The following is a 13,533-nucleotide window of genomic DNA, read 5'->3' as shown; positions in this document are numbered from 1 at the left end:
TGACCATTCATATTATATTGTTGCAAAGAACTCACCTTTATTTTGTGTAAGCACTGTTTCATGAGAGAATGAGATTAAATATGATGAATGAATCTGGTGGAGAAAATGGGATCTCAGCATTCAGGCAGTGGTGTGGTTATTGCTAGCTGCTTCTAGCCAAGTTTACAGTAAGAGGAACAAAAAGTTTGGTGAGGAGAGCCCATGCATACATGGGGCTAAGGAAGGCATGGCTGCTGAAGAAAACATAATTGGAAAGGAGCTAAGTATTTTACATGGTGACAGAAGAAATGATGCTTTGAAGCCTTCTGGTCAGCCATTGCAGCCTTAAGGATATAAAAGCATAAACACATTTAAAAATCTCCCATCTGAGAAGAGTATGGTCAGCATACTCCGCTGGTTCACACAGGATAGGAGTCTGTCTCCCTAGCACTCATTTCACCATGCTGACCTACCCACACAATCAGAGAAGCCACAGCAGCTATAGCCTGAGGGCACCTGGCTACTGCTGGTGCTGGTACTTTTGTGTGGCTCACATGTTGCTGTTTTATATGCACACACAAAGCAAAAATTTGCAGGATTGTGGTCTTCTATTCCAGTTTCATAAGAAAGCCTTGGAGGCCAGGGAATGTGACAAGGTCAGAATTCATGCAGGAACACATCAAGCTGAAAGAGTTCCAATAAGTAGAAGATGCTAGACACATGGACTACCTGGTGAGTAAAGTCAAGGAAGCTAACAGAAGCAGACCAAGACAAAAGCTATGTGGACCCTGGCTACAGGGGCAGGGTTGCCCTTAGCTCTTGGAGCTCACATCATGCCACTGGATTTCAGACATGGAGTTACAGAATTTAATGCCTTGCTAGTTTTGGTTTTGCTTTAGTCTGAGTATTTGCTTTTTTTTCGTATTCTTCCTTTTTTGAATGGGAGTTTACCTCATACCATTACATACTGGTGGAAGACTATAATTTCCTTTTTTATTTTATAGAAGCTCACAGTTTAAAATTTCATTGTTACAGAGAATACTTTGGACTTTTGCTCTATGGGATATACATAAGCCTTTGGGGGTCAGGGATGGAATGCTGTGGTTTGAATATGAAATGTACTCTCAGGCTCATGTGTTGAAACCTCCATCTCCAGCCTGTGGCACTTTTGAGAGATGGTGAAAACTTTAGGAGATGGGGCCTATCTGGAGAAAACAGGTCACTATCTTTACTGCTTTCATGGGAACATCTTATCCATAGCTTTCTCCTCTTTGACTCCTGGCTATTATGAGGTGAACAACTTTGCTATACCACATGCTATTTGCAATGATGTTTAGCGTCACCTCAGACCCACAGTAATAAAGCCAGACGATGATGGAATGAACCCTTTGAAACTGTGAGCCAAAACAGATCCTTTCTCTCCTGGTTCTGAAGTATGTGTCACAGTGGCAATAAAACCAGAATACATGATATGAAGTCAGAAGGAGCCCACTGTACATATATAGAAAACGTATCTCTTCCAGGTACTATTGATTCATCCTTGCAATCCTAGCTACCCAGGTGGCCAAGATTTGAGAATCATGGTTTGAAGCCAGCTAGGACAGAAAGTCTGTGAGACATTTATCTCCAATTAATAACCAAAAAAAGTATAGCTCATGTGGTAGCAAAGATGTTTACTTTCCATGTCCTTGAATCTTTCATTAAATGCCTTAGTTTTGAGCATTCACCAGCATGTTCAAGTGTTATAGAAGGCTTTTGTCCTAGATTGGGTTGTTACTTCTTTCTAGAAGTTGCACTCTCTACAGCCTAAATCAAATGATCTCACTAAAGTAGGAAGTGGAGATAGTTGGGGGCCTGCAGCTTAAGGTTCAGCTGTGAGAAGTACTTGGAAATGCCCACCAGTATCCCAGTGTAATGTCACAGTCAATTTATATGCATGCCAAGTGTATGAGAGATTCAGTTCTTCTTCATCCTTGTCTACACGTAGTATTATCACTTTTATCTTTCAGCATGTACACACGTACACACACACACCCACACACCCATCCTTGGGCTTGAACTCATGGCCTGGACATGGAGTCTTCTACTCAGGGTTAACACTTTACCACTTGAGCCACAGCTCCACTCCTGCTTTTTTTTTTGGTGGGGGGATAGATAATTGGAGAAGTCTTATCGGGCTTTCCTGCCCCAGCTGGCTTTGAATCCTGATCCCTAGGTCTCAGCCTCCTATGGAGGTAGGATTACAGGCATGAGCCAGCTGTGCCCAGCTGCTTTAGCCGTACATGTGTTTAGAGATATCACACAATGGTTTTAACTTGCATTTCTTTAAATCATTGTACTAAATAATTCTTGTTCATTTTTTTTTTTTTTGGCCAGTCCTGGGCCTTGGACTCAGGGCCTGAGCACTGTCCCTGGCTTCCTTTTGCTCAAGGCTAGCACTCTGCCACTTGAGCCATAGCACCACTTCTGGCCATTTTCTGTATATGTGGTGCTGGGGAATCGAACCTAGGGCCTCGTGTATCCGAGGCAGGCACTCTTGCCACTAGGCTATATCCCCAGCCCCTCTTGTTCATTTTTGTATCTGTATATTCTCTTTAGCAAAATATCTTGTCAGTAGATGTAGGCTTTAATACAATGTTTTGAGACTTTGGTAATAATGTCTTAGATCCTGAAAATTTTCTCATTTTATTTCCCCCTAGAAGTTTAGATTTTTTCTTTAAACTTTGAGACAAGGTATTGCTGAATTTATTGGCCCTATATGGTTTCCTGAGCTCAAGTGATCCTCCTGAGTCTCCTGAAAATTATATTGTAAGCACATGCTAACCATACTAAAGCTTTTCTAAATGTTTTTATAGTTTTACCATTAAAAGTGGTTCACAACATAAGGTATGAGGTTGAGGTGGCCCTTAAATAAATTTAGCTAGCATCACTTATTGAAAAGGGTACCACTACTCACTGAATTACCTTTCCTTGTTTGTAAGTAATTGGACATATTTGTATGGATCTTTTACCAGATTTTCTATAAATCTCTTCTATAAATCTGTCACCCATCTGGCAGTTACCATATGTTCTTGATTATAGCACCTAGATAATTAAGGCGTAATCTTGGAAGGTGATCACTTTGTTCAACACCCTTTTAGAAGGCCTTTTACTTTCCATAAAACTTTAGACTAAATCTTGTGCCCCCCCCCAAAAGTTGATAGAATTTTTATAGGAAATGCAATAAATTAAAAAAAGAAAAGTTAAAATGTAAAGTGTTTATACTATGTTATTTCAACCCAGTAACATGAAAAATCATTTCATTTTTTCCCATTATCATTTTATAATTTCCATCATACATTCTATACATGTTTAGGCACAATGACAGTTTTCTTTAGACCAACCCTAAGTGGCATTTAATTATGTCTTCCACTTGTTTACTTATATAGTAGAACTTCGTTGATCTTGTATCCTAAAATATTACTGAATTTTGTTGATTTTTTGGAGTGTCATGGTTAGGCAATCACATAGTCTGTAGTTTCTTTACTTGTAATCCTTGTGCCTTTTCTTGATCTACAGTATACGTTTCATCATAGATCCTTGCTATGGTTTCAACTTTGGTTTAGGTGCCCTCTAAAGGTCTACAACTGGAAACTTGGTTCTTCAAGGTGGCACTTTGCTCTGGCTTAAGATGTGACCATATTGCTCTTACAGAAACCCTCACAATGCTGTGTCATCATCTACTAGATTAACTAGAACTATAATGAAACAGGTGTCGTGTATGCCTTTGAATCTCCAAAACTGGGCTAAATAAAAACCTTTCTTTTTTTTTTTTTTGTAAGTTAGTTGGCCAAGTATTTTATTTTAACAATGTAAAGCCAATACAATTATTTGTGCAATTGAAAAGTCTACTTTTATTATTCTGAATTTTAATATGACCATATGTTGAATTTGGTTAAAATGCCTTTTCTGAATCAATAGACAGATTTCATTTTTAGCCCATTGGAATGGTGAATCAAACTGATTTTTAAAAATTGAACTAGACTTGTAAATCTGAAATAAACAGACCACAAAATGAATACCTTTGTGTTACCTAGAATATATTACATAAAAATCTATCCTCCTTCAGGTATTGGGCAATTCTCCAGTAAAATCAACAGAGCTAGGAGACCTTTCTCAAGAATGTTTTCAATACAAACTCAGCGCAGCAACATTTTTCAGGTCCTCTTTTGAGTTACAATCAAATTTTAGAACTTTAGTGATTTGAGTAATTACCAATTTCTTCCAGTTCTATATATATATTTAAGCAGTTACTGGTGTTTATCACTCTTTGTAGTAACAACAGTATTTTATGATATTCCCCCTTTTCAATCCTAATAGCAGTGGATTGTGTCTTTTCTTAGTTAATCTTTCTAGAGGTTTTCCAACTTTATTGATTGATTCAAGGGTAAACTTTGTTTCACTTTTTCCTATTTTCAATTTATTTTAGTTACTTATAATTTTCCTTCTGCTTTTTTGGGTTTGGCTTATTCTAGTTTCTTGAGAAAGAAACTAAGATAACTACTTTCAGATATTTTGTTGATAATCTTAACTCTCTGGACAATAAAAACTTAAGCACATCGTTATTACCTTTTTTTTTTTTTTTAATACAACCCCATTGGCACTTTTTTTTTCATGGTGCCAATACTGGGACTTGAAATCAGGGCCTGGGCACTGTACATTTTTAGCTTTTTCACTCAAGGCTGGTGCTCTACTACTTCAGCCAGAGCTCCACTTGAAAATTTCTTTTGAGACTACCTTTATGTGTTCTGATTTTCAGGTATATTAGTGTCATTCCTGTTGTTATTCTGTTAGTGGTTTCTAATTTTATTCCCTTATTCCATTATGGCCAGAGAAAATGACAAATCTTGGTTTATGTTCCATGGGCACATGAAAGGAATGAGACAAGTACTGGTAGAGGTTGTGTTTTGTTTCAAAGGATAATTTATTGTAAGCTACCTTGACCTAAAATTATAGCAATTCACTAAACTTCTAGTTTACTTTCAAAGCTTTTCCTTTATAATTTGTATTACTTCCTTACGTGTTAAAATCTTTATGTTATGCTACTAGGTATTTACCTTAAGATTAGGAAGTCACATTTTTTTTTATGCTTCTGTTCTCATGTAAGCCTTTCAAAGGACAAGAACAGGTTTTATATAAATATGCTCATGTAGGGGCTGGGGATATAGCCTAGTGGCAAGAGTGCCTGCCTCATATACACGAGGCCCTAGGTTCGATTCCCCAGCACCACATATACAGAAAACGGCCAGAAGCGGCGCTGTGGCTCAAGTGGCAGAGTGCTAGCCTTGAGCGGGAAGAAGCCAGGGACAGTGCTCAGGCCCTGAGTCCAAGGCCCAGGACTGGCCAAAAAAAAAAAATAAATAAAATAAATAAATAAATATGCTCATGTAGTATATCTATATACATACCTTTGAAGTTGAGTACTTACCTCAGAATTTTAAGTACAGGTGCTACATGTTTTGCTGAAGATTTATGGCTCTCAGAACAAAGAAAACATAAAAATATAACCTCTAATCACTGTATTTCATCTGAGTACCCTGGATACTGTATATACTGGTATTAGAACTAAGGAAGGGAAAGGGAATATCAAAATCGAGAGACAAAGGATAAAAAAAGGGGGGGGGGGGGCTGGGGATTTGGCCAAGTGGCAAGAGTGCCTGCCTCATATACATGAGGCCCTGGGTTCGATTCCCCAGCACCACATATACAGAAAATGGCCAGAAGTGGCGCTGTGGCTCAAGTGGCAGAGTGCTAGCCTTGAGCAAAGAAGAAGCCAGGGACAGTGCTCAGGCCCAGAGTCCAAGCCCCAGGACTGGCCAAAAAAAAAAAAAAAAAAAAGACTCCTAAAGCAATACTTACAAAACCACTGGGAAAGGGGGAGAGGGGAAATGAGAGAGGAGGTAACAAATTGTATTGTATAAGAAATGTACCCACTGCCTTACATATAAACTGTAACCCCTCTGTACATCACTTGGACAATAAATAATTATTCATAAAAAAATATAACCTCTAAAAATATCCAAATAAATGAGACTTGGCATGAATCCACATGTAGTAAAAGAACTATTCCAGGTGAAAAAGGTGTTTTGTTGTTTTTTTGGTGCCAGTCCTAGAACTTGAACTTAGATCCTGGGCACTGTCCCTGAGTACTAGTAAGCTAGTCTTCTACCACTGGACGCATAGATCTACTTCTGGAGTTTGCTTTTTGTTTGCTTAATTAGAGATAAGAGTCTCATGGATTTTTCCTGCCTGGACTTGCCTTGAACCACAATCTTCAGATCTCAGACACCTGTGTAGCTATGATTAAAGGTGTGAGCCAACAGAACCTAGCTGGCCCTGAGCATTTTTTGCTCAAGGTTAGCACTTTAACCACTTGAGCCACAGCTCTACTTCTGGATTTTTGGAGATAAAAGTCTTACAGACCTTCCTGTTCAGGCTGGCTTCAGACCATGATCTTCAGATCTCAGCCTCCTAAAATCTGGATTACAGGCATGATAAGGCTGTATATGATAAATGTGTACCCAGTATTATCCTAAATACAGAAAAACTGAAACCATTTCCTTTAAAGTCAGGTATGAAACAAGGATGTCTACTTTCTACATTCTTTTTTTTTTTTTTTTTTTTTGGCCAGTCCTGGGCCTTGGACTCAGGGCCTGAGCACTGTCCCTGGCTTCTTCCCGCTCAAGGCTAGCACTCTGCCACTTGAGCCACAGCGCTGCTTCTGGCCGTTTTCTGTATATGTGGTGCTGGGGAATCGAACCTAGGGCCTCGTGTATCCGAGGCAGGCACTCTTGCCACTAGGCTATATCCCCAGCCCACTTTCTACATTCTTATACAATCTAAATTTCTTAGCCACAGATACAAATAGGAAAGGAAGTCATTTTCCCTATTTGCAAATATGTATAATATGCACATATAATATGATTCTATACTTAATGGATACTAAAGACTACTAACAAAATTCTTAAATCTGATGAAAACTTTCACCAAAGTAGCATGATACAAAATCAACACAAAAAACATTTTTTTGTATGTCAACAATGAGCAGGCTGAAATGAAATCAGGAGAAAATTCTATCCACAATAGCTTCAAAAAAGTTAAATAACTAAGGAGGTGAAAGACCTCTACAATGAAAATTATAACAGACTGAAGAATAAATTAAAGATAACACTAGGAGATGGACTCTCATTTATGGATCAGCAGACTTAATATTGTGAAAATGGCTGTATTATTAATGGTAATTTAGAGTTGATTTAATGCAATCCCCCAAAACTCCAGTTATTCTTCACAGAAACAGGAAGGTAAGTCCTAAAAATCATTTGGGAGCAATCCTGAGCAAAAAAAGAGCTGAAGGTACCATACTAGCTGACTTTAAAATATACAGAACCACAGAAACAAACCACAAATTGATGGACTCTAGATAGACCTAGAAATGGGACTGCATAGTTGAAAGGTCTATGTTGAAGAAAAGATAGTTTCTTCTACAAATGGTTTTGGGAAAACCAGATGTTCACACACAAAACTGAAACTAGAAACTTACCTCTTGTCTAAATCAACTCAAAGTTGATAGAGTCTTAATGTAAGACTTGAAACTTTGAAACTAATAGAGAAAAATAAAGAGAAAATACTTGAAGATATAAGCATAGGTAATACTTTTATGAGCAGAACCCTAATTGCTCAGATAATAAGTGAAAAATGAGATATCAAACTAAAACTAGCTTCTACACAGCAAAGGAAATAATTACAAAAACAAAAAAATCACATAATGAGACAAAGTCAGACAGTTATTCACTGGATGAGAGGATTAATGTCCAGAATAAATAAAGAGTTTCAGCCATGGTACAGTGGCTCACACCTGTAAACCTGCTACTCAGGAGGCTGAAATCTGAGGATCTTGGTATGAAGCCAAGCCTGGGCAAACTAATCTGAGAGACGTTTATCTCCAATTAACCAGCATCCAGCAACCAGCAAAAAAGCTGGAAGTGACGGTGTGGTTCCAGGGATACAGTATTACTTACTCTTGAACAAAAAAGCTAAACAGGGGCTGGGCATATGGCCTAGTGGTAGATTGCTTGTGTGCCTTTTATACATGAAGCCCTGAGTTCTGTTCCTCAGCACCACATATATAGAAAAGGCCAGAAGTGGTGTTGTGGCTCAAGTGGTAGAGTGCTGGCACTGAGCAAAAGGAAGCCAGGGACAGTGCTCAGGCCCTAGTTCAAGCTCCAGGATTGGCAAAACACAGAAAAAACAAACAGCCAAGCAAAAGGGCAAGGCCCTAAGTTCAAGCTCCAGTACTGGCAGGTGTACACATGTGCACACACCACACACACAAAAAGAGCTAAAAAAATTTTAATAAAGAAAGTAATCCAGGGCTGGGGATATAGCCTAGTGGCAAGAGTGCCTGGCTCGGATACACGAGGCCCTAGGTTCGATTCCCCAGCACCACATATACAGAAAACGGCCAGAAGCGGCACTGTGGCTCAAGTGGCAGAGTGCTAGCCTTGAGCAAAAAGAAGCCAGGGACAGTGCTCAGGCCCTGAGTCCAAGGCCCAGGACTGGCCAAAAAAAAAAAAAAAAAGAAAGAAAGTAATCCAGTGATTTGAATAGTTTTCATAGGAAGGAATATATTCTATTTCACCCTAGTCAGAATGGCTACTATTAAGAAAACAATGAGAAAACAAAAAATGCTGGTGAGGATGTTAAGGGGAAAAGAGACCCTTATATGTTGTTCGTGAGAATGTAAAATTAGTCTAGCCACTTTGGAAATCAGCACAGAGAGTCCTTTAACAGTTAAAAATAGACGTACCAAATGATTCTGCTATAGTACTCCTGGGGATTATATACATACAAAATCAAGGTACCTGCCCACTCACTATTCACAATAGCCAAAGTATGGAATTAGCCTAGACGCCCATCAGTCAATAAAGAAAATGCAGCATACACACACAATGTAGTATTTTTCAATAAAAAGAATGAAATAACTATGATATTTGCAAGAAAATGGGATGGAACTAAAAATCATGTTAAGCTAAAAAACCTTTGTGGTAGTAAACAGGAAGTAAATTCAAGCAAATACTATATTTGGCAAATGCTACTGCTTTAAATGACCCTAATAAAAGCACAGGTTTGGTAGGTATAGAAAACAAAACAATCACAAAACAAACAAACAAACAAAAATATCCAAACACTTGAAAGTTAAGCAATGCTTTCCTTAAACTTACCCAGGTCAATTAAACATAAAGTAATCTGATTTTACCCAGAAAAACTGAGCATTTTAAGAAATCTCTGATCTTGGGGCTGGGGATATGGCCTAGTGGCAAGAGAGCTTGCCTCGTATACATGAGGCCCTGGGTTCGATTCCCCAGCACCACATATACAGAAAACGGCCAGAAGTGGCACTGTGGCTCAAGTGGCAGAGTGCTAGCCTTGAGCAAAAAGAAGCCAGGGACAGTGCTCAGGCCCTGAGTCCAAGGCCCAGGACTGGCCCAAAAAAAAAAAAAAAAAAAAAAAAAAAGAAGTCTCTGATCTTCAGAAATGAATGGCTAAAATGTCATGACTTTGAGTGATACATAAAGAATTCTCAAATTGTCTAATTCCAAGGGTTGTAGCAATCAGAGGCAATCAAATCTTTAATAGATCAACCACAAAAACAAAGTATTTTAAATATACAGTAGAAACATTTATTTTAACACTTCTACAAAGATATTTCTCCATACCTGATGATTTGATATAAAAATCAAACCCATCATACTTTTACCCATCAGTCTTTCTACATCAAGGTCAATCAGAAATTTGTACAACATGACTACTTGCTTCTGAAACAAAGATTACAAATTAAGTGATAACAAAAATACACAAATTAACTGGACCCTAAACGAATTACTAATGAATTCTTTTCTCTTTCCCTCAGTCACCTAGAGCTTCTTTCTTCAGCCTCACTCTGCTCCTTTTCCTTTCTTTGCTTGGCCATGAACTTCTGTTAAAAGCAATAAGCAAAATGAAACACTTATTAGATGGTGTTTTGCTACATATGCAAGCCTAATATATTGTTATATGTACAACTTGAAAGAGTCTGACCTCACAAAACAAAATATTAGGAATACAGTGCCTTTTCACATTCCTTCCTTTCATTCATGAGCGTTCTGATATTTTGTGATATATCAAACATAATGGTTGGTGTATCACATCATATCCTACTACTCTATCACTGAATCCAATTTAAGGATTCAAGGGCAACAAGGTAAATAATATATTTTATAACCATGGAGCTTATATTCTCGTGAGAAAGGAGAAATAATAAAAAATAAGCAAGATAATTTTGGATATGTAGTAGCAAATACTCTTAAAATTATAATCATCACAACTAAATAATTGGCCTATGGTATAACTCAGTAGCAGAGTACTTGCCTAAAATGTATGTCGTTGAGTATAATTTGTAGCACCACAAAAAATACAACTTCAATATAGGTATTAAAATTAAGTAGACCTTCTTTTGAGACTGTAACATGGAGTTTTCTACTTTAGCTAGGTCCTTCTTAAACCCATTTCTAAGCAGGTATTATCTGAGTTGAGGAGAAAAAGATGAGGAAGAATTGGTCACGCAAATCGGGCTGTGGGAAGGAGGGGTCAAAGCAACAACAATATACAGAAATGCGAAAGCACAATGGGGACTCTAAAAGAAGAACTGGAAAAGCTGAAGAAAAAATGAGTTTAGAAAAACAAAACTGGATCACATCAGTTTAAAGATAATTCCAAATGGCACAGAAAGCTGCTAGAAGATTGTAAGTATAAAAACAAGACATGACCAACTAGGGTAAAGGCACAGGGAGCATAGCAAAATATTTAAGGGATTATGCCTAGTACAAATCAAAATTGGGTTCAGATACTAATGAACCATGTGATCCTGAGTTTAGAAACATAAACTTACATCTGTGACTTCAACTTTAAAACTAGAATGGTAACACATAACTCTTAAAGTGGATCTGGGAATAAAATAAGCTTTCAGCACATAACATTTCAATAAATGTTAAGTATCTGTTATCCCTCAAATTCAGTACAGAAAATAAATAAAACAATTTAGATAGTCAAGAATTTGAACCATTATTTCAAGCACAACTACTCATAATTCTCAATCACAAAACATACTAAACCAATAAACAAAGACTTTCTGACCAACTCAGTTTAGGGAGGTAGGCTACATAAATAAGCAGAATTTTTTCTGACAATTTAGAAATCTGAATATGCTAACACATATGACTTTATAACAGGGAAGCAAGATATACATCACTACAGATCTGCAATTAACTACTTTGGCATAAGCTACAGTTAAATGAAGATATAAAGGCTAGAAATTACTAGCAAAGTAAAGAACAAAAATAGGCACTTCTGGCTGATAATTAGCATCTAAAGACTTTTCTGATTGAAAAATATTCAAAAAATTACCTCTGTGTTTTGCTTATGACGTATACTCTTGCAGTGATTTGTCATAGCTTTTTCACCTGAGTAGAAGAGGGAGCAAATTGGACAAAAGAATCCAGCCTTAGGTACAAGAAAGTCTAAATCTGAGAGAAGGGAGAAGAGAGAGAGAAAAGAAGACAACAGCTTATCAACAGTTGTATATCTATGCATGACAAACTTATAAAGCAAACACACGCTAGGATTACAATAACAACATACCATAAAACACCTTTAACTGAAAAAAAATTCTGTAATATTGCAAAGTCTCCAAGGAATGCACAAATACAACTATATTAATATACTGTAAATCAAACAGATTTTTCCATGGAGAATCATCAGATAACAAAGAACTGCTTGATTATCCTTCCAACTAGCCAATCATTGGATAAAAATCTGACAAGATTCTTTAGACTTATGAAATTTTAGACCTTAGGAATACCCTGGTAAAAGTAAAAGAGTAAAAAAGGGAGAATGCTGGGCAGCTGTCTGCTTATGGAATATGCTGTATAAGCAGACAGCTGCCCAGCTCATGTTAGGTAGCATAAAAAGTTTGCTGCCTAAGCTTTCAGCATGTTCAGGGGTTTCTGATTAATCTAGTGTAACAATTCTCACCAGAATAGCAAAGAAAGTACCAAAAATTTAAAAAAGGAGATTTATCTTATACTTTGAGCACAATAAAAAATAGCTCTACCAGATTAAAAAAGCAAACAAACACACAAACAGCCTAGGTAAGCTATCTGTAAAATGCCAAGCAAGGTTAATTATTCACACAAACAACTTTTACTATTGTGCTGGATTATTTCTGTGTAAAAACAAACAAACATCTTTACTTTACCTTCAGGGACATCAGGTGCCACTGATTTGCCTAAAGAGTCATCTTCAATCTTTCTGCGTTTCTGATCTGGTTCTGAATCCTTTAACTTAGATTCTTCAACTAGTCATTAAGTTTTTTTCAGGGAAAAAAAGAAATTACTTAAAATAGATTTACAAATTTTGTGCACTTATTTGGATAATCCTTATCTTCAAAAACTAACTTAAATGCTTCCCACATACTATTCTGCAAGACTTGTTGATCTACGAATAAGCAGACATACCAGTTTAGATTTGGAGTACAGGATAAAGCCAACAAAAATTTATATAAATGTATATAGTTTCAGAAACAATTTAAAGGGTAACAGAAGTTTCTAGTTACTAGCAGTTAACCTATATGCAAGGCTGGTCAGGGGGGAAAAGGACAACAGCAAAATGTAATTCTGATGTTCTGTTCTGATGCTCTTCCAACCTAGAAAGCACAGACTAAATGGATAGCTTAAGATAAAATCAAAATAAAATTACAAATATTAAAGCCCAGTAAACTAACAGAAAATGTCATTTGACAGGTCAATTTGAGAAACCAAGGTATAAAAATATGTAGTTCTAGATATATTTCATGGAGTTAAGGGGGATTCCAAGGGTTTTCCCAGTAATAAAGTTAGAAGTAAGTTATATGTGTAAGGAAGTAAAATAAGTAAAATTCAAGTTAGTAGGTCAAGAAGTTTCTTCATTTGTCCTGGTAAATAGAAAAGAAACTAGTGAGGAACTGCCAATGGGATGCAGAACAAGGAAAAAAATATTCTTGGTTAGGAAACCGGAAAGGCTAAACTGATTGGGGAGCCACACTGAGAACCCAACCTCAGCTGGATTCAAAGAAGTTCTTAGACTTGATCAAAGCAATAATAACTGACAGCTTTTCCTTAGACAAAAAGGAAAAGGAGAGTGTTACTAAGAGAATGGTGAAAATGATTCCTTGACAGTGCTGTTTAAATCATACTGGGCAGTTCATTTTTTTCCCCTCATCTTTGCAAATCAGTAAACTTGAGAATAAAAACTATGCACTTCACTTTTACCTACTCCTAACGTTTCACTACCAACGACAATACTAAATACACACAATGACATTATCTGTTGAATGACTACAGTACTCGACCTCACTGAATAGCAAGCCTTATTTGTTTCAACTTAATTCTATTCCCACATTTTAATTCACTGGCTGTCGCATGGCAACAATCACAATTAAGT

The 13,533-nt window shown here is 37.1% G+C and overlaps 1 protein-coding gene across 9 annotated transcripts in view; it reads right to left on the bottom strand.

The window, feature by feature from the left end:
• Positions 1 to 9,675: 9,675 nt before the first annotated feature.
• Positions 9,676 to 13,533, bottom strand: part of Znf638 (zinc finger protein 638) — a 71,418-nt gene continuing 67,560 nt past the window's right edge. For 8 of the 9 annotated variants that reach the window (XM_048352701.1, XM_048352702.1, XM_048352700.1 and 5 more), the window contains 3 exons: positions 12,311 to 12,409; positions 11,461 to 11,579; positions 9,676 to 9,994 (listed from right to left, as the gene is read on the bottom strand). In XM_048352701.1, coding sequence (XP_048208658.1) covers positions 9,929 to 9,994; positions 11,461 to 11,579; positions 12,311 to 12,409 — 284 coding nt within the window. In that variant the 3' untranslated portion in view covers positions 9,676 to 9,928. The remainder of the gene's footprint in view (positions 9,995 to 11,460; positions 11,580 to 12,310; positions 12,410 to 13,533) is intronic. The other variant, XM_048352703.1, reaches the window with a different exon arrangement.

This window comes from Perognathus longimembris, chromosome 8 (genome assembly GCF_023159225.1).
Source record: "Perognathus longimembris pacificus isolate PPM17 chromosome 8, ASM2315922v1, whole genome shotgun sequence".
Lineage (NCBI taxonomy): Eukaryota > Metazoa > Chordata > Mammalia > Rodentia > Heteromyidae > Perognathus > Perognathus longimembris.
The sequence above is the reverse complement of the archived record's forward strand: the minus strand, read 5'-3'. Positions and strand labels throughout refer to the sequence as shown.